General features: G+C 43.7%; 1 protein-coding gene across 2 annotated transcripts in view; it reads right to left on the bottom strand.

Annotated features, from left to right (window-relative positions):
- Positions 1 to 417: 417 nt before the first annotated feature.
- ACSS2 (acyl-CoA synthetase short chain family member 2) overlaps positions 418 to 27,958 on the bottom strand; it is a 51,116-nt gene continuing 23,575 nt past the window's right edge. For both annotated transcript variants that reach the window (XM_047851484.1, XM_047851485.1), the window contains exons 3-18: positions 15,822 to 15,913; positions 15,516 to 15,619; positions 15,199 to 15,271; positions 14,842 to 14,917; positions 14,573 to 14,687; positions 8,682 to 8,819; positions 7,088 to 7,258; positions 6,646 to 6,779; positions 6,319 to 6,451; positions 6,181 to 6,237; positions 5,905 to 5,985; positions 4,420 to 4,528; positions 2,774 to 2,842; positions 2,260 to 2,436; positions 1,438 to 1,512; positions 418 to 1,294 (exon numbers count right to left, since the gene is read on the bottom strand). In XM_047851484.1, coding sequence (XP_047707440.1) covers positions 1,167 to 1,294; positions 1,438 to 1,512; positions 2,260 to 2,436; positions 2,774 to 2,842; positions 4,420 to 4,528; positions 5,905 to 5,985; positions 6,181 to 6,237; positions 6,319 to 6,451; positions 6,646 to 6,779; positions 7,088 to 7,258; positions 8,682 to 8,819; positions 14,573 to 14,687; positions 14,842 to 14,917; positions 15,199 to 15,271; positions 15,516 to 15,619; positions 15,822 to 15,913 — 1,732 coding nt within the window. In that variant the 3' untranslated portion in view covers positions 418 to 1,166. The remainder of the gene's footprint in view (positions 1,295 to 1,437; positions 1,513 to 2,259; positions 2,437 to 2,773; positions 2,843 to 4,419; positions 4,529 to 5,904; positions 5,986 to 6,180; positions 6,238 to 6,318; positions 6,452 to 6,645; positions 6,780 to 7,087; positions 7,259 to 8,681; positions 8,820 to 14,572; positions 14,688 to 14,841; positions 14,918 to 15,198; positions 15,272 to 15,515; positions 15,620 to 15,821; positions 15,914 to 27,958) is intronic.

Consider the following 27,958-nt stretch of genomic DNA (forward strand, 5'->3'; position numbering starts at 1 on the left):
AATCTGGGTCAGCACACTTAAAGTGGATTAGAACAGGGGAAATGACTTGGCTGTAATCAATCTCCCTAGCCCCAGTCCCTAGGATAGAACCTTGAAGTTCCAATCTTTAGTCACTCAGTAATGCTCCCATAGGATCATACGGAGAAGAGGGTCCCTTGGCAGGAGCTCAGGAAATAATGCAGCCATGATGGGACATCACAGGTGTGAACTGGCTTTAGTTGCTTTCCTGCTTAATTCAGGAGCTTGCCAAAGGGCCTATAAATGAAGCCCTGCCTAGATCTGCCCAAACCAAAAGTTCTGGAAATAGGATATTGGGGTATGCCTGAGGAAAACCACTCCCTTTCCCACCCCCCACACAAATCAGAACAGCTAGCAAGTACACAGTCTGTAAGACACCTAAGAAAACAAGTCACTGCCTTCTTAAGGTCACAGACTTTATTCCTATAACCATAGGGCCTGAGAATGACTGGAGCAAGAAGAATTTCATCTGGGAGTGTCTCTTATGGGAAGGACTGTTCATGGAAGGATGGGAACAGAGGACAAGGAAGATAAGCTCTTCTGGCCCTAAGAACAAAACACATTTACTCCAGCAAAGCAGCAGATGATCTGAAAACCCTCTGGAAACTGAGCCTGCCTGCACAGCCCCTGAAGCAAATGGGCAGAAAAGCACTGCCATCTGGCACAAAAGGGAATTCAGATCCAGAACAGAACCAGCAAAGTATTTAAAAAAATAATAACTGTTCTGGGACTCACAAACAGGCATTTCTAGGGGAAAATGCATACCCAAGATAAGTAGTGGTGCTTCCTGAGAGAGCTGACAGGATTACAGAGCTGCTTACCTGCTTCAGTCTAGGCCCTCACTTGTCCTCTACATTCTTAACTTGAGTAAGGGACATGACCTTCAGGTCCTGTTCTGGGCTCCAAGGGCTCTTAAAGTCTAGGGGCTCAGCAAGCTGATGCTAACCTGGGCCATGTCCTATCTATCTGGCAACCACAGGAAGTTGCCTCCACACAGGGGCAAAGCTGGTCCTCAGTCCCAGACAGCTGGTCAAGAGAGGTGGTGTGGGTCTGCACTGGCCCTCAGCACTCCTGGATGGGGGCAGGGAGGATGGGAAAACTTTGCAAAGCCAAGCAGGGGCAAGCCTGGGTGAAGGGCAGGGTCTTGTTTACTGGATGGTCAGGCAGCGGTGGTTGAAGAGCTGGCAGATGACAGTTGGGTCAGCCACAGTAGACGTGTCCCCCAGGTCGTGGTCATTCTGAGCAATCTTCCGAAGCACCCGCCTCATAATTTTCCCTAGGGGACCACAGCCTTCTGGTTATGTGGTGATAGCACTGACCCACTCCAGCCCTGCCAAAATGGCTTCCATCCACACACATTCTGCCACCACTAGGCCTTGGCCAATCCCAAACCCAATCACTTGAGGCCTTTGAACATACCTGAGCGGGTTTTAGGCAAGCCAGGTGCATTCTGGATATAATCCGGTGTGGCAATGGGGCCAATTTTTTCTCTAACTGTAACCAACAAATCATTAAGCATTTCTTCAGTATCATTAGCCAGGCTCCCAAAACCATGGCTTTGTTCCCCACCTATTTTCTCTTCAAGGCTCTGCCCACAGAATCATTCTTAGAGTCACTGCCTTTCTCTCTCTTTTTTTTAAGTAGGCTCCATGCCCAGTGTGGAGCCCAGTGCAGGGCCCAACCAACATGGGGCCTGAACTCACAACCTTGAGATCAAGACCTAAGCTGAGATCAAGAGTCACACACTTAACCGGCTAAGCCACCCAGGCACCCTGGTCTTTCTCTCTTTTCAACACACTTCTACTATCTCATTTCGTATCAGTCTTCCTTCATGGAACTCCAACTCTAAGAATCCACCTTCTAGAGTTTAAATCCCACTTTATTAGCAGTGTGGCCTTGGGCAAGTGATTTAACTTCTCTGAGCTCCAATTTCTTCATCTTTAGGATGAGGTAACAATAGGATCTATTTCACAGTGGTGATTATAGGTATAAAATGGATTAATGCATTTAAAGCACTTAGCCCAGTGGTGGCAAAGAGAATTCTATAAATGTCAGCCATTATTATCCTAGTGGAGAGACTAGAGGAGACTGAACGGGAAGGTGGCAATCAGCCCCGAAGGCCCCCTAGGATCTGGTTTATAGTTTGGGGGGCAGCTTGCTCTAGCCTCTTCCCAACAACTTGCTGTGGTAACTTGGCCATCAGGACAGTCCCTACAGTCCCTGCTTAGGGAGGCTTCTCACTCTGCTTCTTGAGTTCCTCGATGAGGGTGGGGCTGAAGGTGTAGCCATCACACAGGGTGACAAAGCAGTAGAGGCATTCGCCCTTCACAGGATGAGGATGGCCGACCACAGCTGCCTCTGCAATAGCCTCATGTTCCACAAGTGCTGACTCCACCTCTGCTGTGCTCAGCAGATGTCCTTGTCAAGGGAAAGAAAGTGCCATGAGAGAGATCCCATGCTCTACCCCAGCCCCTGTTCCATCTGTGCCTAGAGGGCTGTCCTGGTCTGGTCAAATGGGGAAGCCCCTTCATTCATTCCTCACATGATCTGCTTTGGTTGTCCCACCATCCTGGTTCCCTTCCTCTAAGCACATTCCAGTGTTTATAACTCTTCCTCCAAAACCTCTACCCAAAACTGAATGCTGCACTGTAAGTATGGTTTGGCCAAGGACATCCTGGTTCTCTTGGAAGGCTTTAGCTGGGACTTGCTGGGGAAGTAGTGCTAATGAGAAGGGAAAACAGTCCCTGGCCCTCACCAGATACATTCAGCATGTCATCAATCCTTCCAGTGATCCAATAATAGCCATCCCGGTCCCGTCGGCAGCCTAGAAAGAGAAGAAATACACAACATGATAAATACCTCACAGTAGGGTACACGATCCATATTATCAAACTGCTACACCCACTGCAGTAGTCTCCTAACAATCTTCCTGCTTCTATACCATGGTAGCCAGCCTCCAAGATAGCCACACTGATTTCCACTTTCTGATGATATTCAGACTTCTGTGTAGTCCTCTTCCTCATTGTACTTGGGTTAGTCTGCATGATCAACAGAATTTGGCAGAAGTAATGGGATGTCGTTTCTGACATTAGATTATAGAAGACGCCGTGGCTTCTATGTTGGTGGCATTCTCTCAGATTGTATGCTCTGGGGGAAGTCAGCTGCCATGTCATGAGTAGCCCTGTGGAGAGGTGAGGAACTGAGGGCTGCTGCCAACAGCCACATGAGTGAGCTTGGCAATAGGTCCTCCAGGCTCAATTAAACCTTCAAATGACTGCAGCCCCAACCAACAGCTTCACTGCAACCCATGAGAGACTCTCAATGAGAATTTCTGACAAAGCCACTAACAAATTCCTGATCCTCAGAAATTGTGAGATATCTGTCATTTTAAGCTGCCAAGTTTGGAGGTAATTTGTTCCATGGCAACAGATAACTAATATACTCACCTAAAGTCTGTTCTCCATAAATCAGTTATTTTCTAAACAATAAACCAGTTCTTGTCACTTGTCTGCTTAACAACCCATAAAGGTCTCCCCCATTGTACACATTTGGATTTTGGATAAAATCCAAAGTCTTCACCACGACCCACAAGGTCCTACATTATCTACCTCTCCAACTTCATGTAATATTCTTTCCTTCCCTTTGCTCACTATACTTCAGCCACACAGGTTTTGGTCTGCTCCTCAGACATTTCAAGCTTATGTCTCTGCACAGAACACTCACTCTTACTCCAAAATTTTCCCATGCCTGGCTGCCTTCTCACTCTATAGGTCTCTGGTCAAATATCACTTCCACGAAGCCTTCTCTCACCAGCCCATGTATGGTGGCCATTCCTGCAGACATCCTTTATCCTGTAACACTGTTTATTTTTCTTCATAGCACTTGTCACTAAGATAAGCTTATTTACTTGTTTGCTGTATTTATTGTCTATCTCCCTTTGCTAGAATATAAGCCCCGTGTGAACAGAGGCCTTGTCTACCTTATTCATGGTAATATCCCCTGTGCTTAGATCAGTGCCTAGACATAGTAGGTAATAAATCGTTATGGATAAATGGATTGGTGGATAGAGTCATGGCCAAACACAGGCTCTAGACATGAGGATGCACATGACATAATAATACATTCTGCTGCATGCCCCATCTCTTTTAGCACAGGAACAATGGAAACAAGAACCTCTTTCCTCATATATCAAATCAGATGGTTCCATGCTGAGACTTTCCATACAACACTCATACCTGCTGTTACAGTCTTCTGTATAGCTCTGCCTGGATATTAGGCACTGACACATAGAATACGTTCCTCTCTCTGTTACTCTTCACCCCTAACCAACTCTTCCTGAAAAAGGAAGGGGAAGATACATCTCTTGGTGGGAGGTGTGGGAAAGGGATAGCTAAGGCTCACCATCTCCTGTCACATAGTACCCAGGGAACTTCTTAAAGTAGGTGGCCTCAAAGCGTTCATGGTTCCCATAGACTGTGCGCATGATTCCTGGCCAGGGCTGCTTGAACACCTAGGGAGTGAGAAAGGCACAGTGGTCACATCTGCTACACTGCCTCACTGGAAGACAATCACAGTCTTGCCAAACCTGAGAAGAAATGGCTTGAATGCCCTTTCTGAGAAGTAGAACAAAGTACAGGCTTCAGAGATAGACAATCCAGGTTTAGAATCCCAGATCTACCATTTACTAACTGTGTGACCTCAGGTTAGTAACTTTACCTCTCTGAGCTTCAGGATCCTCTTCTGTAAATCAGAGAAAATAATCTCAACCTCCCAAAGTTGTTGGGAGGATTGAATTAATGATATGTGGAAGCTGTCTAGTACAATGTATTTTTAATTACAAAAAAATTTTTTTTAACATTTTTATTTTTTGAGAGACATAGTGTGAGCAGGAGAGGGGCAAAGAGGGAGTCAAATTCCAAAGCAGGCTCCAGGCTCCGAGCTGCCAGCACAGAGCCCGATGCGGGGCTTGAACTCACAAACTGTGAGATCATGACCTGAGCTGAAGTTGGACTTAACCGACTGAGCCATCCAGGCACCCCTGTCTAGTACAATGTTCTATTAGTGATAAGCATTTAGTAAATTTGAGTCTCCTCAGGAAATCAGGTCCAGTTTGATATAAGTGAAGATAGTCACATAAAAATGAATAAATAATTATTGCCCCAATTAATAATATCCTGTGGCAGTAGACTGATGAGATACATGAAATTTCCAGGCTAAGAGTCAAAAGGTCTGGATTTATGTCCTGCCCTTGTAACTAACTTGCTCTTAGTAAAGTAGGATCGAAGGGGGGCGGGGTAGGTTATCTTCCTACAAGTACTAGTACAAAAATCACAACATCTAACATTTGTTAAACACTAACTTAGATTCTGTGCTAAATCCTTCACATGGGTTATCTAACCAATCCAGCAACTTTAGGAGACAAAGGTACTATATAACCCTATATTACAGATGAGGAAATTTAAGGTTCAGAGGTACTAGGCCACCTATCTGAGGTCCCAGAAGGGGCAGAGCCAGGATTTGAACCCAAGCAGGTTGACTCTGGAGCCTATATGATTTTCCACTATGTTTTAAAGACTCCTTTCACACTAGAATATTTGTCAAAGGAAGAGTTGGGCCTAAGTTTTCTGGACCCAAAAAGGCATCATCAGGAATCTTTGAGCAGAGGCCTCAAGAGCCAAAGTGGGCCAAAAGGCAGAGAGGCAGGCAAAGTATCCAGAAGGATTTCCTCCAGGGTCTCTCTGCAGAGGATAAACTCTCAATCATGGAGCTTTACCCACAAGCACCCACCAACAGAGATTAGGTTCTAAACTCTGAAGCAAAGTACAACATTCGTTGCAGTACTCTTTCCCCCAACTCCTAAAAGACATCCAAGGGTTAGGGCCTTACCAGGTAACCTTCAGCTTCACCTTCCAACTCTTCCCCAGACTCATTCAAGATTGCAGGAGCTACACCAAAGAACGGGAAGGTCTAGAAGCAAGCAGGAGACAGGACTCAAGAACAGGAATGTGGCAACTCTGACTCAATTCTCTACCTCTCCCAAGGATCCCCAGAGCCCCAGATTCCTCACACATATCAATCTAGTTCCCCACCCTCTGCCTAGGCCAAATGTCCCGAGATTCTATTCCTGCTTAGCCTAGGACTAGGCAGGGGAGTCACACTCACAGCAGAACCAGGCTTCATTGGTGTGGCACCAGGGAGGGGGGTCAGCATATGGCCACCCTGTGAAAGTCAGACATCAGGAGTTTGAGTCAGTTTTCCCACACTGTCCCTGAGCCCCAGCCTTCTGAATCCTTTACTCACTGTCTCTGTCTGCCAGAAGGTGTCCACGATGGAACAGCGCTGGGCACCGACCACCCGGTGGTACCACAGCCAGGCCTCAGGGTTAATGGGTTCACCCACTGTGCCTAGCACCTGTAAGGATGCCCGGCTATGCCTTGGGCAGGGGAGTGGAGAAAGAGGAAGGCTCTGAGTACCAATGGGAACCAGGAAAACATGCCTAGGCTCTTCTGCCCCCTCCCCTATTCTAGGCCAAGGAGTTGGAACAATGGAATGGAAAAGACTACACAAAGGTCAGCACCTAGCTCTGAGGAACACTCATGGGGCAGCAGCCAGGAAGGGGGGTCTCACCTGGTGACAGGCTCATCTCCAAACTTCATGAGCAGGCGGATGGCCGTGGGTGCTGTATAGAACTTGGTCACCTTGTACTTATCCACGATGCTCCACAGGCGGCTCACATCCGGGTATGTGGGAATCCCCTCAAACTAACCCCAGTGAAGGCTGGTCATTCCCAGTCCCTTCCCAACAGTCCCTCAGTTCCCCTACCATACCCTCAGGCTCAGTATTTTGCCCCTCTAACAAACCCATGTCTTCACTCCCTTACCAGATAAACCAAGAGAACTTCCCAGTCAGTATATATAACCCCCTCAGAACTCCCCTTTCTCCAGGAAACAGGTCATTGTGTAAGTACCCCTGTCCATAAACCAAGTGACCTTGGGAGATTGTCATCTATGACCATCTTGTCCATCCCCTAAGTAAGCCAAGTATCCTTGAGTCCCAGCTCCCTTCTCACCAAAACACTGGTGGCACCATTGGCCAATGGCCCATAGGTGACGTAGGAATGGCCGGTGATCCAGCCGATGTCTGCTGTGCACCAGAACACATCCTCTGCGTGGAAGTCAAATACATACTTGAAGGTTGTGGCCACATAGAGCATGTAGCCCCCAACAGTGTGTACTACACCCTGGAGGAAGAATAGGGCCTCAGGTTGGGGCCTTGGGCTCACCCCCACAGACCACCAAACATACATAGGCTGGACAGAGCTAGAGGAAGATCCTCCTCAGGGATTCTAGCCCTGCCAGCACCCCTTTCATAGCATCCATCTCTCTTCTATCCCTTTTTCTCCATGTTCCCATCTCACACCCATACACATGCATAGTCAGCCTGTCATTCATATCCATACCCTAAAATGGTATTTCTGAGCCACCACTTTCACACACATGAGCACTTCTAGAACACTCACATCGAACAGTGTCTCTGTTTTATATTTATGCACACACATTCAATTACACATTGACAGAGTGAGAGTGGGAAAAGAAGATAATCTTCTTTGCTTCCTCTACCAGTACCCCATCCCTAGGAAAAAGAGGCCAAAACTGTGCTTCTAAAGCCCCACTAAGAGATATTCAAGCATATACAGAGAAGAATTTAGGGATGAGGTGAGTGGAAGGTAGTATGATAAATCTTTTAAGTTGATGGAAAAATCAGTTTTGTTTCTGGCTCACACACTGTGCCCTGGGAAGGACTAGATGTTAACAGTGTGACTTGTGGAAGGAACTGAACTCTAAGAGACATAGTCTAGGAGTCCAGTAAGAATCCCTGTGGCCAATCTCCATTGGCCTTGAGTTCACAGCACAGCTCTCCTTCAATCAAACCACAGGGCACAGACAAGGAACAGTCAGATACATGAACTGATCCTTTTCTCCTTTTCTGGGCACTCATGAAAGCCCCCACCTAAACTATCTCACCCTGGGCGTCAACATTTAATGATTGAGGATTTATGTCTTTTTCAAATTCTTTTTTTTTTTAAATAGAGAGAATGCAAGTAGGGGAGAGGGGCAGAGGGAAAGAGAGAGAGAATCTTAAGTAGTCTCATGTTCAGCACAGAGTCTGATATAGGGCTCAATCCCACAACCCCAGGATCATGACCTGAGGCAAAATCAAGAGTTGGATGCTTCAGGCGCCTGGGTGGCTCAGTTGGTTAAGCGCCAGACTTGGCTCAGGTCGTGCTCTCGCGGTTCATGATTCAATCCCTACATCGGACTCTGTGTGGGCAGCTCAGAACCTGGAGCCATCTTCAGAGTCTGTGTTTCCCTCTCTCGTGGCCCCTTCCCTGCTCACACTCTGTCTCTCTCTCAAAAATAAATAAAGCATTAAAAATTTTTTTTAAAAATTTAGATGCTCAACTGACTGCGGCACCCAGTCTCCCCGAGGATTTATGTCTTAATTTGATTTAGAAAAGGTAATGTGACAGTTCCCAAACTCAGGATTAGAGAGTAAAATCTGTATCATCATTCTTCCTCAGAAACTCATTTCTCACCACTACACAGTACACACACACACACACACACACACGTACGCATGCATGCACACACGCACATACTTGCCTTGGGTTTGCCTGTGGAGCCACTGGTGTACAGGATGAAGAGTGGGTCCTCAGCATCACACCACTCAGGCTCACACTCATCCTCTGCCTCTTGCATGAGTTCATGCCACCACAAGTCAATCCCTTGGTTCCAGGAGATCTGCAGGGGTAGGAAGACAGGAATGGGCAGGGAAGAACTGTAACAGCTCAAGATAGGAGTAGAGACCCACCTACCTGGCACCTGGGATTGGGGTAGTAACCCCAGGTGGGGGTGCTGGGAGGGAGGGAACTGTGAGGGTGGAATGCAACAGAGAACAGGAGCAGAACACCAGGCTTCTTGGGTACTCCTAACACCCTACTCCAGAGCTCCTCTTATGTGGTATCAGGTTGAGGAGGGCACCTTGGTTGGTCCCTTCTCATCCTTCAGTTCGTAGCTTAAATGTCACCTTCATGGAAGGGTTTTCCCTAAACAGTATCTGGTAGATTCCCAACCCCATCCGCACCCTTGTTACTTTTCTTGATCACAACACCATGTTTCTTTCCTATACAGTACATATTTCCAGTTATTTTATTTAGTTATTTGCTTGATTACTGTCTTCCCAACCAAATAGTGAACTCTATGAGTGCAGTGGCATGTTTGACTTCTTTCTTTCTTTCTTTCTTTCTTTCTTTCTTTCTTTCTTTCTTTCTTTCTCTCTCTCTCTCTCTCTCTCTCTCTCTCTCTCTCTCTCTCTCTTTCTTTCTTTCTCCCCAACAGTGAGCAAAATGCCTGGCACTCAATACATACTCTACATTTTTTTTTTTTTTGGATGAATGAATATACACACACAGGCCTACATATAAACATATGTACTTATGGGACTAGTGGCTTATCAGCAGGGATGCAGACACCACCCAATTCAGAAATGCAAAATTAGTCAGAGCCTGCAGGTGAAGCGGGCACCTGGCCCTGTTAGTATTGAAAAAAGTCAACAGCTTTTGGTCCAAGCGCCTTTTCCTGAATGTCTAGACCTTATCCACATCTGCAGGTTTGTACCCTAGCTCCACCCCTGCCTTTACACCACTGGTACCAATGGGTTTCCCACAGACATATTTGTTTGAGGTTCCATTCAGCACAAAACCTGCTTTACGTTGGTGGAAAAGGACCAACATGGACTTCTCCCAGGAGAGGGGTGTCCCCCTCTACTGGAGTGTCTTTGATAACTACTTCTGAATCTGTTATCCTGAAATTTTTCTAGCCTCTCCTTGAAACTATTTTACTTTCCTAGTTATATCAGCTCTCTAAACAGCCACCTTTCTGAGTCTACCCTGTGCTAAGGGAAGTTGAGATTCCCTGAACTTGTCCAAATATTACACTGGATCTCAATCCTGGTTCTGCCACTTCCTAACTACATATGACCTTGGGCAAGTCACTTTACCTAAAGTCGGTTCATTTTTAAATGAGGACAGTTCTGGGCACCCGGGTGGCTTAGTAGGTTAAGCATCCGACTTCAGCTCAGGTCATGATCTCATGGTTTGTGGGTTCAAGCACCGCATTGGGCTCTGTGCTGACATGACAGCTCAGAGCCTGGAGCCTGTTTTGGATTCTGTGTCCTCTTCTCTCTCTGCCCCTTGCCGGCTCTCTCTCAAAAATAAACATTTTAAAAAAATTTTTTTAAATAAATAAAATGAGGATAATTCTTCTTTCCCTAACGGTCTCACAGGATTTGGGGAACATCAAAAGAAAAAGGCATTATCTGGTAAACATCAAACCTTGAATTGTCCTTTGGAGTGGGAAAGACTGATGAATGTCAGGAAGGATAGAAGTTAGTTCAGTTCCACTGAACTCCTCTAGGACATAAATTTAAGGGTGTGATAATGGGAACTGTTTTGGGTTTGCTTTAGCTATCACAAAGTCCTTTCATATTAATTAGCTTCTTGTATGTTCAATGGCCCTGGCTTGCAGGTAGACATGATCATGTAAGAGAAACACCCTACTCCCTATTCCCAATGTATAGCTATATGCTAATTTACTGTGTACATATTTGGTTTAAAAACCCCCAAGTGTTAAACACATACCTTGATAAATTATAAAATGATTCTCCAGCCACTCATCTCTTTCTGTACAACCTGCCCCTTACTTTAGAGAATTTGAAGTTTCTGGCACATAAACATCACAAGAATGACAAGCCCAGGCTGAATAAGGCACCATTAAAAAGAAGAAGAAGAAGGAGAAGAAGAAGAAAAAGAAACAAGAGAAAGACACTGCCCACAAGCTAGAAAACACTAAAACACACCTTATTTTTTAATGGAATAGCCACAGGGGCCTACACATACATTATCACATGGGCACTTTGTTTCTGCCAAATGATCTACTTGAGATGAGAGCATTAATGTATTTAAGCAGAAGAGTGTCAGTATTGCTTTGGGCAAATGGTACTTGTCTACAGTACTGGTTTGAATTGTCATAGAAAAGGCACTAGGTACATGTAAGGGCAAAGCAGAGTTACACTGTGGCAATGAGGAGATTCTTGTAATCTTGCAAAATGGTTTCCTTTGTGGGTATGTGGGTGAAAAGGGCCAGTATTCCAGGTGTGGAACCGATAAACAGCACCAGGAAGCAGGGTGAGCTCAATTAGTGGTGCAAACTCGTTGGTTGTGAATTGGGTGTGTGCCTATGAGGGCCCAGAGCTTTGAACCAGGAAAAGATCTCATTTTTCTGAAGTAAGAATGGAGTTGGCCTTTGTCCTTGGACCAGGATAGCCTCAGGGAAGGCAACTGCCAGGTATGAGAGAGGAACGTGAGGAAGCTCATAGGTGACATGATTGAGAAGAGTACCTCCAAATTGTGCCAAGTGCTCCCTTGAAAAATGCTTAAGGATGATGGGGTATAGAGCTCTCCCGAAATTTCTGCAGCTTTGACTGCCATTATCAGACCAATAAACCTGGACTTCGTAAGCCTACTCTTATGGTCTTTGGTTTTGGGTAACTGATTATTTTCACTTCCAAGAACCAAAAGTTCAGAGCCTGTGGCCTAAAGGTCTCTGGTATTAAGAATTATAGGAGCTTATTTCTTTTCTGGTTTCCCTTTTAGAAATGCCAGGCTGTCTGCTAAGTTAAAAGCAATAAAAGTTACGGGGTGCCTGGGTGGCCGAGCCGGTTAAGTGGCCGGTTTTGGCTCAGGTTTATGATCTCACAGTCTGTGGGTTCAAGCCCCACGTCGGGCTCTGTGTGGACAGCTCAGAACCTGGAGGCTGCTTCAGATTCTGTGTCTCCCTCTCTCTCTGCCCCTCCTCTGTTCATACACTCTCTCTCTCAAAAATAAATAAACATTTAAAAAAAAGCAATAAAAACTAACATTTATAGTTACTATGTGTCAAAAACGTTATATATACTGACAAAACCCTATCAGGTAGGAACAATTATTATCATTATTCAACAGATGGGGAAACCGAGGCAAGAGAGCTTAAGTACTTTGTCCAAGTTTCCACAGTAGCAAGTGACAGCACTAGGATTTGAACCCAAGTAGTGTGGCTCCAGAGTCTATACTCCAGAGTCTATACTCTAACCACTGAGTTTGTTTCAAGAGAAATGTCTTAGGTCTCTGCCTGACTTTTAAAAGGAAAGTAATATACCCTGGGAATCAGATCTGTCTCCACCATGCTATGAGAACAGAGAAAAAAAGATTATATTTACCCTTAGCCAAAGGGGTTAATAATAGAAGACTTAGAGTAAGAGACCCTATAAGGAAGGTAAAATTTAGAGGAATAATGAATTTTATGTTTTGTTTTAATAGAGGAAGTGGTTTCCTTTCAAGCATGTATTATCATCTCTCCATTATTGATAAGGGAACTGAAACCCAGAGAGAAGAAGCAACTTATTTAAGGTCATACAGCTAAAAATCAGTCTCAGGGGCCGCCTGTGTGGCTCAGTCGGTTAAGCATTGGACTTCGGCTCAGGTCATGACCTGATGGTTCATGGGTTTAAGCCGCACATCAGGCTCTACACTGTCAGTGTGGAGTACGCTTGGATTTCTCTCCTTCCCTCTTCCTCTCTCTCTACGCCTCCCCCACTTGCACTTTCTTACTCTCTCTCAAGATAAATAAATAAACTTTATTTTTAAAAAATTGGTCTCTAGGGGCGCCTGGGTGGCTCAGTTGGTTGAGCGTCCGGCTTCAGCTCAGGTCATGATCTCACAGTTTGTGGGTTCAAGCCCCGCATTGGGCTCTGCTGACAGCTTAGAGACTGGAGCCTGCTTCAAATTCTGTGTTTTCTTCTCTCTCTGCTCCTTCCCCGCTCATGCTCTGTCTCTCTCTCTCCTTCAAAAATAAATAAAAACATTAAAAAAAAATTTTTTTTTAAATTGGTCTCTGGACTCTAAGTCTAGTCTTCCCTCTATTCTAATCTGCTTTGAGCCCCCATTTAGGAATCTCCCTTCTCAGAATCACCTACAATGTAATTTTTAGTCAATCTAGCACTTAATTATATCAGAGAGTTTATGTGCAGTTTATAAATCCTAAAGTACTATATAAAGGTATTTAGGAATTTTCTTCCCTGTTGTCCTATATAAAACTGAGGTTTTCATCCCCAACTTGATGGTGAATTCCTAAGGTCAAGTTCTGTGCCTCCTCTACTTGCTCTCCTCCTATCTCCCAGGGCTCTGCCCCAGCTAAGTATATAGTAAAAACTTTCTGACAAGTTACTTGGTTATCTCTCCCACAGAGGTCCTAAGCAACAGGAGTGAAATGGGATGCTTGTTGCTACCTTTCTGAGATTCATGCTCTATGCCAGTTCAGAGAGGTAGCAACAGGCATTTTGTTTCATGACTCTTCAGAGTGACTTAGATGGCAAAGGACCCCAGGGGGCAGACAGAAAGGGGTTAGGACTGGCAGCCACCTCCATGGGGAAAACAGGCAAAGAGCAGATGGAAACACAGACAAACACGCAGAGAAGCAGTACCCAAGGCAGTGCAGAGGTGGATACCTGGGGCCAGATGCGTTTGGGTTTCTCTTTCAGCTTACCCTGTTAAGAGCCCATGGAAAGGGTGGTGAGCAGGGTCTGTGTACAGGGAAGTGGGAGGGAAGGGTCAATGTGTTCCAAGCCTTTTCTGCCTCCTTTCCTTTAGGCTCCCCAACCTATATTTTCCTGATCTTGTTCCCAGCATCTATATATTCATAATCCCTAATGCTGAAGGGGTCTCCAATCTCCCCAGAGTGGAGACCCAGATTGGGGTCTCCAATCTCCCCAGAGCCTCCTTTCCTTTAGGCTCCCCAACCTATATTTTCCTGATCTTGTTCCCAGCATCTATACGCTCATAATCCCTAATGCTGAATGGGGTCTCCAATCTCCCCAGAGTGGACTATAGCCCTATGACCATGCAAGGCCCCTCAAGTCACAGAATCTCAGGAATGCTTTGTCCTTCTGGACCCTGGAGCTTTCATCCTTCATGCCCTTAGACCTTTGGACTTTTCCATCATTTCCACTAAAAGTGCTGGATCCAAAGCTAACAAGGACCATATCTTGAGGGCCAAATTCTGGTCCTTCCATCGTGGGACCACATAGGTAGCCCATTCCAAGACATAGTCCAGTATACGGTTACCCAAATAGCCCATTTCTTTCTTTCTTTTTTTTTAAAATTATGGTTGACTAAGCCCATTTTTAACCTATACCCAAGTCCTGAAGGTCCCTTATACCCACCAGGATACCCCAACCAGCATAGAGTCTCCCTTATAATCTCTCCTGCTAAGTTCCCACAGTACGAGAGACTCCCTACTGACATTCAAGGTCAAAATCCCCCAGAGGAGGAGGCATTCCTAGGACTGTTCCCAGATCCTCTCAGCATTATGATGAGGAAGCAAAGGACATTAAGAACTTCCTGGACAGGAAGAGGGAGCCAATTTGAGCCTAGATGAGAGCAGAGCAGTACCAGACTCACCTGCACATCCGGGCATGGCCTCTTAATGGGGGGAGACTGGCTGGGAGAGTCACCTGTGCCCAGCTCTGCCCGTCCCAGGTGCTTGACCACAATGCAGCATCTCACAGGGAAGCCCCTAGAAGGAAAAACCTGAAGTAGTAGGCTGCCTTGCTCAAAAGAGAATTTGGCAGGACCCACCCATGTCCATCTAGGATAGAAGGGACAAAGGGAGTCTGGTACTGGCGAAAGGCCCAGCTGACCAAGAGCAGTAGCCAACCAAACACACTTACTTCTCCCGACACTTCTCCAGGGCCTCGTCAGCCAGTTCCTTCAGGTTCACAAGCTTTTCCCCCCTGTAGAAGGCATCTTTGGGGAGAAATAGACATTCCAGGACTTAGAAAGGCATCACACTCCTAGCCCCTTATCCCTAGTGAGCACAATGTTCATGGAGCCCTTCCTGAGGTAGGCCTCTTGATTCTGGCTCTTCCAATTGATTTGAGCTGAGAGGGTCATGTGAGGTGGAATCGGGAGGTAAGGGTAGGCAGTGCCTACCCTCTATGCTGAGCAGTCACAAATACCAACTAGCTAATTAGAGACCAAAACTTCAGGTGTGGAGGTTCTGGAAAAGGGGTGAGAGAATTAGTCACCTGTAGTGATAAGAAGGCTGCAACTGGAATCCAGGATCCGTTCACATAGAGACTCTGCAGAGAAGCCTGCAAACTAGGGAAAAGAAGGAAGGCTAAGGGAGAGGAGGACCTAGAAACTGAGTAAACAAGGAAAAGAGACACTTTTAAAACCTTCAGGGTTTCTAAGCCACGGTCCTAGAAGAAACTCGGTAACTGATAGGGAACAAACATTCTAAACTCCTTAGTTTGGTTCTTAAGCTCCTTCATCATCCAGGCCCACCCTAACTCCCCAGAGCCCCATCCCCCACTAGGTCCCTTTTTCCAGCCCAAATTCCTACCACAATGGAGTGCAGAGCCCCAAGGCGGGCACACGCCAGCATGGCCACCACGAGCTCTGGTATCATGGGCATGTAGATGGCCACCCGGTCGCCCTTCCGAATACCTGCAAATAAAAGACACAGATCATGCACCATGTACCCTTCCTGTTGCTACTTGCTCCTTCTCATTCAGCTACTGCTCACTGCACAGCTGACCTTTTCTGTTCTCCTAGTACCACATTCCTTCCATTCCTTGTCTACTTCCCTAAGTCCTCAGATATCCCTAGGCAGTCCCCTCCAGTCCCCTTCTCATACCCCTGCACTCACCCTGTTTTTGGAGAACATTGCTGAATCGACACACTTGGATCAGAAGCTCACGATACGTGATCTGGGTGGTCTCCTCTGGTTCATTGCCCTCCCTGAGATACATCAGAAAGAATCAGTCATTAGGGAAAATATATATATTCAAACAAAAAACAGGAGCAGTCACATATCCATTTGGTAACACCAAGGCTCCTTGTGAATGTCCTGTGAGGGTGAGCTATCTGCCATCACACCTTATTCTGACTGGTCAGATACTTAAGCATTTTAGGGGCACCTGGGTGGCTCAGTCAGTTAAACATCTGACTCTTGGTCTCGGCTCAGGTCAGGATCTCTCAGTTTGTGAGTTCAAGCCCTGCATCAGGCTCTGTGCTGACAGCTTGGGATTCTCTTCCTCTCCTTCTCTCTCTCTGCCCTTCCCCTGCTTGTGCACTTGCTGGCTCTCGCTTGCTCTCTCTCTCCCAAAATAAATAAACTTAAAAAAAATTAAAATATACTTTATACACAAGATGTGTATCATTGGATAATGTACTTCCATTTGCAAGCCTCACTTAGGTTGGTAAAATGGGATGATGATCACTTCTCTTCCATCCTAGGGATGTATTAAGCAGAAATGGTATCATAGATGTGATTCCTCCTGAACACTGTGTCAAGACTGCATTGGTGTTATTCAAAGTGGGATCTCCAGATCACCTGTACCCAAGGGAACTTATTAAAATACAGATTCCTGAGCTCTACCACAGATATACTAAATCAGAATCTCAGGGTCCAAGAATCTGCCACTTTATTACAAGCTGGTATAAAGGTTCACTTGGTGATTCTGACACATATTTAAAGTTTCAGAATCACCACCTTCTATCAGCTGATTTCTGTCTACCTCCTCAGCCTTGCTTCCTACTCCTCTCAGCCTGGTTTCCTTCAGTTATTCCCTCATTTGTTCATTTGCTTATTCAACAAATACTATATGCTATATACATGTATAGAAACAAAGCACTGATGAACAAGATCCCTGAAAACATGGAGCTTATATTCCAATGACAGTGCAAAAGTATACAAGTAACAAATACAGCCAAGATCATTTCAGATAATAAGCATTATGAGGGATATAAAGAATGATATAATGGGGTGCCTGGGTGGCTCAGTGGGTTAAGAGTCTGACTTCGGTTCAGGTCATGATCTTGACATTCATGGGTTCAAGCCCCACATCAGGCTCTGTGCTGACAGCTCAGAGCCCGGAGTCTGCTTCTAAATCTGTCTCCCTCTCTCTCTGCCCCTCCCCCGCTCACACACACGTGCACATGCACACACTCTCTCAAAAATAAAGATTAAAAAAAAGAATGATATAATAACGAGTGACTGATGAGAAATACATTTTTAAAAAGATATCTTAATGAACTTTCATAATTATACGTGAAGATTTAACAATAAGAATATTCCTCTGGTGTTTTTGTTTTCAATTTTATGATTTTTTTAATAATACATACATACTAATGGTACCACATAAAAAGATACGAAATGAAAAGTGTCCATCCACCCCTACTTCTCAATCACTGCCAACTGGCAACCACTGTTAGTACTATGTTGTGTAACTTTCCAGAAATAGCCAATATGTAGATAGGACCATTCCTAACAGGTTGGAGGGCATAGGGCAACTGAACTAATGTGGAATGACCAAGATAATCACTTTAGAAGATTACACTGTTAGCATCTTTCATAAGGTCCTTGGGATATCACTGAAGATGGAAATTTAAAAACTGAATTAAAAAATTGAATTTTAATGCTGTTCAGAAAAGAGGTAAGCACCTCACAGTCCCCAACAAAGCACCTTAGGTGGGAAGAGGTGGGAAAGAGCTGTTTTAACCATGGGACAGGCTGTTATGGAAACACATATACATGCATTTATGTTTACATATTCTTGTTTTTTCTACATAAATGATGGCATACAATACATACTGTTCTGTATCGTGATTTTTAAATTTTTTTTAATGTTTATTTATCTTTAAGAGAGAGAGAGAGAGAGACAGGGCATGAGTAGGGGAGGGACAGAGAGGGAGACACAGAATCCAAAGCAGGCTCCAAGCTCTGAGCTGTCAGCACAGAGCTCGACATGGGGCCTGAACTCAGGACCTGAGCTAAAGTTGGACGCTTAACTGACTGAGCCAGCCAGGTGCCCCTGTATCGTGGGTTTTTTTTTTTCTTAATGTTTATTTATTTATTTTAAGAGGGGGTAGGGGAAGAAAGAGAGGAAGAGAGAGAGAATCTCAAGCAGGCTCACTGCTGTCATCAAAGAGCCTGACATGGGGCTCAAACCCACAAACCATCAGATCATGACCTGAGCTGAAATCAAGAGTCAGATGCTCAACCAACTGAGCCACCTGGGCACCCCTCTATATAATGTTTTTTATTGAATATAATATACATCCAATAAATGACACAAATCTTAAGTATAGAGATCAATTATCTTTCTTTTTTAAAAATTTAACAATATAACTTGATATTCTCCATCAAGACTTACAATGCTATTTTATTTTCTTTGTCATCTGCATAAAGTTCCAGTTTATATGTGCCATAGTTTATTTAACAAATAAATGCTTCAATAAATATCTTTATTCATGGAGAGCCTGGGTGGCTCAGTCGGTTAAGCATCCGACTTCAGCTCAGGTCATGATCTCACAATTCGTGAGTTCAAGCCCTGTGTCAGGCTCTGTGCTGACAGCTCAGAGCCTGGAGCCTGCTTCGGATTCTGTGTCTCCCTCTCTCTCTGCTCCTCCCCTGCTCACGCTCTGTCTCTCTCTCTCTCCTTCAAAAATAAATAAAAACATTAAAAAAATTTTTTTTAATAAAAAATAAAATAAATAAATATCTTTATTCAAATCTAATTTTACTCACTTGCAAATAAATATAACAGTAGGATGAATTACTAGAAGTGAAACTGTGGATTCAAAAGATATGTGCATTTTAAATATTGATAAACATTAGAGGACAACTACTTTAAGATGGTCAGAGAAGGCCTCCCCCTGGGATCTCAGTAATGAGAAGTAGTCAATTATATGAATTCTTAAGAAAAGTATCCTGGGCAGAGAGAACATTGAAATTTGGAAAGGCACTGAGGCAGTAAAAAGCTCGACCTAGTCAAAGAATAGTAATGAAGCCAGTATGGCTGGAGCACAGCGAACAAGAAGAAAGGTAAGAATGAGAGTTAGGCAGCAGTCAGATCACATAGGGCCTTGTAGGCAATGGTTAAGAAGACTGAAATAGCCCTCCCTAAATACTGCAGGCCATTGTGCTACTTCCCTTTCCTTACAACACGGAGTACCTAAGAGGGAGGTAACTAAAACCCAGAGATGTAATAGCTAGGCCAAGGTCAAACAATAATAACTGGCAGAGTCAAGAATAGATCCTCAGGTTTTCTCATTTCAAGGCATGACCTTTTTGCCTCATCGTGTGAAGGACAGGGACTAGCAGGGAAACCAAGCCTTGGAGGTTACACAGATTATCAGCCTCTTTCCAGCTCCTGGCTTGATGAGTCAGTTACTATCCTTTCCTTGGCTTAGCCCTCCTAGGGCTGAGAGGAGCCAAGCACAGAGAGCACTCTAAAATGGGAAGGAACACAGAGAGAGAGGCTGGCAAACAGCCCTGAATGCCAGAGGCAAAAAGCCATTTTCTTAACTGGCCTACCGATGAGTACCACAGAAACTTCAGAACATCTCCAGTTATGGCTAAATGCCAACACATTCCACACACTCATGCACACATGTCCCCACATATGTACCATATACCAGCTCGTTTGTGTACACTCACATGCATAAAATCATATATACTAATAATACAAAATGTTGTAGTCACGAGAGATGCACATTTGTACACAGAGGCACAAACAAGGAGAAATACAGGGACCCAGGACTCAAACATGGGCCCATCTGCAAGTACATGTACCACACTTATGTACAAAGCTTGTCCTTCCCAAAATTCTGTCACATCATTGTTTTATTTTCTTCATATAACTTTCCATTATTTGAAATTATCTCATGTATTTTATTTATTTGTATATTATCTGTGTCTTTTATTAGAATACAAACTCAATGGTAACAGAATTTGTCATCTTGTTTATTACTATATCCCTAGAACCTAGAATAGAGCCTGGTACATAGAAAGTGCACAGGAACAGAGGCACCTGGGTGACTCAGTCAGTTGAGCATCGACTCTTGATCTTGGGTCAAGTCATGACCTCACAGTTTGTGGGTTTGAGCCCCATGTCAGGCTTTGTGCTGTCAGTATGGAGACTGCTTGGGATTCTCTCTCTTCCTCTTTCTCTGACCCTCCCCTGCCTGTGCATTCACCGGTGCACACACACACACACTCTCTCTCTCTCTCTCTCTCTCAAAATAAATAAATAAACTTAAAAAAAAAAGTTAAGAAAGTACACAGGAACAGATAAGCACAAACCTATACAAGAACTGCTTACCTGAGCCCACTTCTAGTTACTTACACACACACACACACACACACAGTGTACATTCCTCTCTCAGACTCTAGGCTCAAGTTACGCATTATTGATATAGGCACCTTATTCCTTTCAGTGTCTTCTTTCTCTGACATACACACCAGATTGGGGCCCCTGGCTCTTTAGGAGGAGGAGGTGAACAGAATACTGGCTTACAGGGGTATAGCTCAGGAGTAGAGCATTTGACTGCAGAATACTGGCTTACTACAAGCTCCCAAGCTCTCTAGGGTATTAAGAGTTTAGTTGTTTTTTTCTTTTAGTGTTTATTTACTTATTTTGAGAGACAGAAAGAGCTAGTGCATGAGTGGGGGAGGAGCAAAGAGAGAGGGGGAGAGAGAGAGAGTCCCAAGTAGGCTCCGTGCTGTCAGGGCAGAGCCCAACTGTGGGCTCAATCTCACAAACCGTGAGATCCTGACCTGAATCGAAATCAAGAGCCAGACACTTAACCAACTGAGCCACTCAGGTGACCCAGATGTTGAGTTTTTAAAAGAACATTCAGTTTAGTCTCCTAACTCCAAAGAGATCCAAAGAAGCCATTTAATGTGCTCAAGGTCACATGGTGGGTTGTGGCAGAGTAGATCTCACTTTCCTTGTGTCTATTGGTACTACCTTGCATTACCAAAGCCCCATTTATTGGGGCTTCAGAGTTCCCATTACACCTTGGGCTCATAGAGGGCAGGGATCATGTCTTTTTCCTCTCAGTCTCCTCCAAATTCAGTTGGTACAATAGGTACTTAAGGTTCATGGATTAATCATAGAAAACCTGATAACTGATTAATGACAGGGAAGACTGGGGCTCCCCTCTATATTACAGTCATTGGATTGGAGATTTTAGTTCCCTAGACTAGCAGAAAAGTAAGGCACAGGATAGGAGGAAAGAGGTGGAGGAAAAAATAGGTGGCAAAAACTAGGCTCCTCACAGAAACAGAGCGCAGGATCTAACCTGATGGGTTAGGCCTTCCAGAGGAGAAATAACCAGATGAGAAAAGGAATCACACCTACTATGAGAGGACAATCTGGACTGAGATATTTATCCTGGAGAAGAGAAGATACTGAGACACAAGAGTAAGTCTCAATATCTGTACCTCTGCTGCCTCCACTCTGGTTCAGGCAACCTTCATCTATTGCCTAGATGACCACAATGCCCCCGAACTGGTCTCCCACTTCACTCTTACCCTCTTCTAATCCATACATCATCCAGAATAATCTATTAAGGACATAGACTGATTACATCACCTCCTGTTTAAAATCCTTAAGTGGCGGGGCACCTGGGTGGCTCAGCCTGTCAGGCATCTGACTTTAGATTTCGGCTCAGGTCATGATCTCACAGTTCTGTGAGTTTGAGTTCCGCACTGAGCATGGAGCCTGTTTGGGATTCTCCCTCTCTCCCTCTCTCCCTCTCTCTACCCCTCCCTGCACTCTTGCTCTTGCTTTCAAAATAAATAAACTTTAAAAATAATAAAAAATAAAAACCTAGGGTGGCTTCCATTGAATGTAGAAGAAAATCCAAACTTCTACTATGCCTTGTATCTTCTCCAACTCATCTTGTCCCATCAGAATGGGACATTCTACTCAAAAGACTCCAAACACATTATGAGCCTTCTGACTGATAGAATATGCCATGTTCTTCCCCCAGCTCTTCAAATGGTTTGCTCTATGTCATGTTTCAGATCACCCTAAGTAGCATCAGCCTTTCCTGTTATTCTTCATCACAACACTATTTATTTTCATAGCATTTTTCTCAAGCTATAATTGTATTATTATTTTTTTTTAATTTTTTTTTCAACGTTTATTTATTTTTGGGACAGAGAGAGACAGAGCATGAACGGGGGAGGGGCAGAGAGAGAGGGAGACACAGAATCGGAAACAGGCTCCAGGCTCTGAGCCATCAGCCCAGAGCCTGATGCGGGGCTCGAACTCACAGACTGTGAGATCGTGACCTGGCTGAAGCCGGACGCCCAACCGACTGCGCCACCCAGGCGCCCCTATTATTATTTTTAATTGTCTGTCTCCCCTACTAGACTGTAAGTTTCCTGAAGGCACAGACCAAGTTGGTCTTATTCACTGCTGAATCCCCAGTGCCTTGCAGAGAAACTTATATATAGCCAACGTTCAATAAAGATTTGCTGAATAAATAAACAAACTTGAAGGATTATTATGGGAAAGAAGCAGACTAATGTTATGTAACTATAAATGGAAGAGGTGGGGCAATTGGAAGAGTTCAACATAAGGAGAGCCTTTCAAACTGTCAGAGCTATCCAATGATAGAAGGTACTCCTTCAGGAGCTTCCTAACTCTGGAGATATGTAATATCTGGGATCTGCAGGGATATTAAAGAGCAGACTCCAAAACATGGTTGGAACCAAGCAAGGCCAGTGTGTCTCAAAGCATGGTCACATAGTGTTAATAATGCAAATTCCAAGGCCCTGCCCCCACAGAGCTGCAGTGTAGGATGGTACAGATTGGGCCAGGGAAACCCCGACACCTACTAGATCATTCTCCAGGGAGTGGGGGCCTTAGAATTCTCATTTTATATGCAACTCATGTGATTCATATTTTCTGAAGTTTGAGATGACCTTTAAGGCTCTTCCAACTTTGAGATTCTTTGATTATATAAAATTAAGAAATCATATAAAATGTTTTCTATGGTCCATAAAGACTGCACAAATGGGAGGCACTCAGATGTAGGTATACCCTCAAGTCACTTTCCCTTTCACCAAGGAGCAGGGAGTGGGAGTAATATAACTTGACCAATTAGCAGCCTAATGTTCCCCCTGGGCACTCCTGTCCTAGCCACGGTGAAGAGGGAAAAAGGATGGAGAAGGAGGGGGGAGGAGGCACACTCCAAAGACTGAATCATAAATCACTTAGAATGCCAGAGGAGGGAAAGGCTTTCGATGTCCACTACCCTTATTTACAGATGAGAAATCTAATGCACAGATGGGAAGTGATGGCTTCAAGGTTACCTATCACATTAGTAGTCCCATTATTCTAAAACAGTGCTATCCACTATTGGTGGGAATGCAAACTGAGGCAGCCATTCTGGAAAACAGTATGGAGATTCCTCAAAAAATTAAAAAATAGAACTAGCCTACAACCCAGCAACTGTGCTACTAGGTATTTATCCAAAGGATGCAGGTGTGCTGTTTCAAAGGGGCACATGCACCCCAATGTTAATAGCAGCACTATCAACAATAGCCAAGGTATGGAAAGAGCCTAAATGTCCACTGACTGATAAATGGATTAAGAAGATGTGGTATATATATACAATGGAGTATTATTCAGCAATCAAAAAGAATGAAATTGTGCCATTGCAACAACGTGGATGGAACTAGAATGTATTATGCTAAGTGAAATTAGTCAGAGAAAGACAAATATCATATGATTTCACTCATATGTGAAATTTAATATACAAAACAGATGAACATAAGGGAAGGGAAGCAAAAATAATATAAAAACAGGGAGGGGACAAAACATAAGAGACTCTTAAATACAGAGAACAAACTGAGGGTTGCTGGAGGGGTTGTGGGTGAGGGGATGGGCTAAATGGGCAAGGGGCATTAAGGAAGACACTTGTTGGGATGAGCATTGGGGGTTATATGTAGGGGATGAGTCATTGGATTCTACTCCTGAAATTATTATTGCACCATATGCTAACTAACTCGGATGTAAATTTTTTAAATAAATAAATAAATAATTAGAAAAAATAAAGCAGTGCTATCCAACATAGTAGCCACAAGCCACATACAGCTATTGAACACTTGCAATGTGGCAGAAGAACTAAATTTTTAATTTTATTTAATTTTAATTATTTTAAATATTAGTAGTCACCTATGGCTGGTTCTAGTATCTAAATATCTAGTTCAGGGCATTCTCCTAAATGACATGGTCTCCAAAAGGGGGGTATTTTTTCCAAAGCCAGAAATAGCACAATGAAGAAAATCAAAGTGCAGGAGTCCTCAGAACTGTAGAATTGAAGTCCACCAAGGATGGATTTTAGCGTAGCTGTAATCAGCCAAGAGAACTTAAAACATACGCTCATGCAAAGGCTTGTACACAAATGTTCATAGCAACATGATTTACGATACCAAAAAGTGAAAACAACCCAAACAGCCATCAACTGAAGAATGGATAAATAAAACATGGTATATCTATCCAGTGGAATATCATCCAGCATAAAAAGGAATGAAATACTGATACATGCTACAACATTAGTGAACATTTAAAAGATTACACTAAGTGAAAGAAACTAGAAAAAAGGCCACAAGTTGTATGATTCCATTTATATGAAATGTCCAGAACTGTCAGAGCTATAGAGACAGAAAATAGATTAATGGTTGCCTAGGGCTACAGTAGGGAAAGTTGGAGGAAAATGAGGAGTGACTGCTGACGAATATGGGGTTCCTTGTTGGGGTGATGAAAATGTCCTAAAATTGGTTGTGATGATGACTGCACAACTCTGTCAATAGAACAAAAATCATTGGGGCACCTGGGTGGCTCAGTCAGTTGAACGTCCGACTTTGGCTCAGGTCATGATCTCGCGGTCTGTGAGTTCGAGCCCCGCGTCGGGCTCTGTGCTGACAGCTCAGAGCCTGGAGCCTGCTTCGGATTCTGTCTCCCTCTCTCTCTGCCCCTCCCCTGCTCATGCTCTGTCTCTCTTTCTTTCAAAAATAAATAAACATTAAAAAAATTAAAAAAAATAGAACAAAAATCATTGACTTGTACACTTTAAATGGGTAAACTGCATGGTATGAATTATATCTCAAATTTAAAAATTCTGTGACTTTGATTGGAACTGCAATAATATACAGATTAAATTGGAAAAGCAGACATCTTTGCAAATCTTCCTTTCCAGAAAGTTTGCCTCTTAGCACACTATTCATTCATTCACAGTGTTCATTCATTCATACTGTCTCTTTCAAAGACTTGGCAGTTATTTATTTTAATGTTTTTTTTTTTAATTTATTTTTGAGACAGAGACAGAGCATGAGCAGGGAAGGAGCAGAGAGAGAGGGAGACACAAAATCTGAAGCAGGCTCCAGGCTCTGAGCTGTCAGCACAAAGCCCAACATGGGGCTTGAACCCATGAACTGTGAGATCATGACCTGAGCCAAAGTCGGACGCTCAACTGACTGAGCCATCCAGGCGCCCAGCAGTTATTTATTTCAGCATTATAGTCATAGGTATACATCTGTTTCCTTCACTGGACTGTAAGTTCCTTAAAAGCAGACAAGACATTTTTATCTTTTTCCTCCTCAGTGCTTAGCACAAAATCTGACACGGTGGGTACTCAATACATAATTGTGAAATGAATGGGCAAAAAAATGAATGAATGAACAAGGTTCTCTGTCTACATGGCCAGCCATATGAGAGTGAGGAAACATGGAAAGAAAGAGGGAATTCTAGAGGATATAAACAAAGAAGATAGATGCTAGACAGGCAGGAAGAAATGGTAGACATGGAGAAGAGTGTGAAACTTGTGGAATGGGATTTGGAGACATATCAAGAAGAGTTCTTTTTTTTTTTTTTTTTTTTTAATTTTTTTTTTCAACGTTTATTTATTTTTGGGACAGAGAGAGACAGAGCGTGAACCGGCGAGGGGCAGAGAGAGAGGGAGACACAGAATCGGAAACAGGCTCCAGGCTCTGAGCCATCAGCCCAGAGCCCGACGCGGGGCTCGAACTCACAGACCGCGAGATCGTGACCTGGCTGAAGTCGGACGCTTAACCGACTGCGCCACCCAGGCGCCCCAAGAAGAGTTCTTAAGCACCTACAATGGGCTCAATTCTGGACTCTGCCATGGGAGAGACTGCAATAAGCCCCTGGAGCTGAGGTTCAGGTTATGGGACTTGTGCTTTGCAATCGAGGCTATTATTGCATCCTGTCCTCATGCCAGCTATTTTCAGGCCTTGATCCAGGAACCTTGTGCCTGTTCCCCTTGGCCAAAGTGGCTTTGGTGCCAGTTGGATTCTGCACCTCTTCTGTTGACAAGGCAGACCTGGGCCAGTACAGAAGTAACCCTTTTCCCATTGCTTAATTCCTCCTTACAGGAGGGAAATCATATACATTCATTCCTATGATACTGTGCCCCATGCTAGCCTTACCTAAAACAAGTGAATGAGGGCAGACCTCTCAGATCCTTTGCTATCACAGCATTAGGCATGTTGCCTAAAACACACATATGCCTATAGCAGAAAAACAAAGTGGAAAGAACAGCCAAGGGCACCATTTTATATGTACATCAGGTCTCAAGTTTGATGCATGCAAAAATATTCATTACAATGGTTCTTTGTTATTTAGGTACATAGGATGGTTGAAAGCATTAGTTTGAAGGGTTTTCTCTATTCCTGTGGTACCTGAGCAGGGAAAAGTTTTAAGAAAGTGTCCAGATTCTCAACTTCCATATGTAATCTTTCCTAACATTGCTCTGCCTGAGTTGGTTCTCCTTTCCCACTTTCTCCTTCACAAATACACTTCTCCTACTTTATTTAAAAAAAAAAAAAAAATTACCATCTCTCTCTCTCTCTTATCCAGAGTGCCAAAGGGACAATTTGAGAATCTGTAACCTCAGAGGGAAAGGCCCAAGGCAGCAAATCAGAGAGCTTTCTTAAGAAATCAGTATAGGGGTATCTGGGTGGCTCAGTCAGTTAAGCATCTGACTTCAGTTCAGGTCATGATCTGACAGTTCATGAGTTCGAGTCTCTCATCAGGCTCTGTGCTGACAGTGCAGAGTCTGGAACCTGCTTCTGATTCTGTGTCTCCCTCTCTCTCTGTCCCTCTCCTACTCACACTCTCTCTCTCAAAAATGACATTTTTAAAAGTTAAAAAAGAAATAAAAACAGAAAGGAGTAACATCTTACAAGACCAGTGCTCTAACACCTGAGCTATGGAGCCCAGAAAGGAGTAACATCTTAATTCAAGCAGGTGACAAACTCATGGCAAAACTACTTGCCTTATTTCTCTTAGAATTATGATTCATAAGTTGAATATTTAACATATTTATTTTAATTAGAAAAAAAAAAGTTAGGCATTTTCCAATAGAAAGTAATCTCATTTGGCTGATTTGTTGACAGTGAGAACCGGCTGTGTAAACTAGGTTGTATGGTGGACATTTTCTATAAATTATATGATCTAAATTTGGAGTTCCAAGATTTCAAAAAAGATATAAAAAATATATACATGTATACAATGTAAAACGCATTGGAAATTAGATTTTTTGCAATTATTTAATCTTATGATAAAATGTTTAAATGTGAACTTTAAAATGTGTAAACAGTTGGGGTGCCTGAGTGACTCAGTCAGTTGGGCATCCGACTGTGGCTCAGGTCACAATCTTGAGGTTTGTGAGTTTGAGCCCTACATTAGGCTCACTGCAGTCAGCATGGAGCCTGCTTCCCCGCTCTCTCTACCCCTCCCCCACTTGTGTTCACTCAAAAATAAACAAACATTAAAAAAATGTATAAACAGTTATGTAATTTTTCAAAATTCTTTTAGTTATACAATTTTAAAAGTTTAAGACCATTCATTTATTATAATTTTTTAAGCAAGCTCTATGCCCAATGAGGGGCTCAAACTCACGACCCTGAGATCAAAAATCATATGCTCTACCGACTGAGCCAGCCAGGCACTACTTAAGACC

The sequence above is a fragment of the Prionailurus viverrinus genome, chromosome A3, assembly GCF_022837055.1.
Source record: "Prionailurus viverrinus isolate Anna chromosome A3, UM_Priviv_1.0, whole genome shotgun sequence".
Taxonomy (NCBI): Eukaryota; Metazoa; Chordata; class Mammalia; order Carnivora; family Felidae; genus Prionailurus; species Prionailurus viverrinus.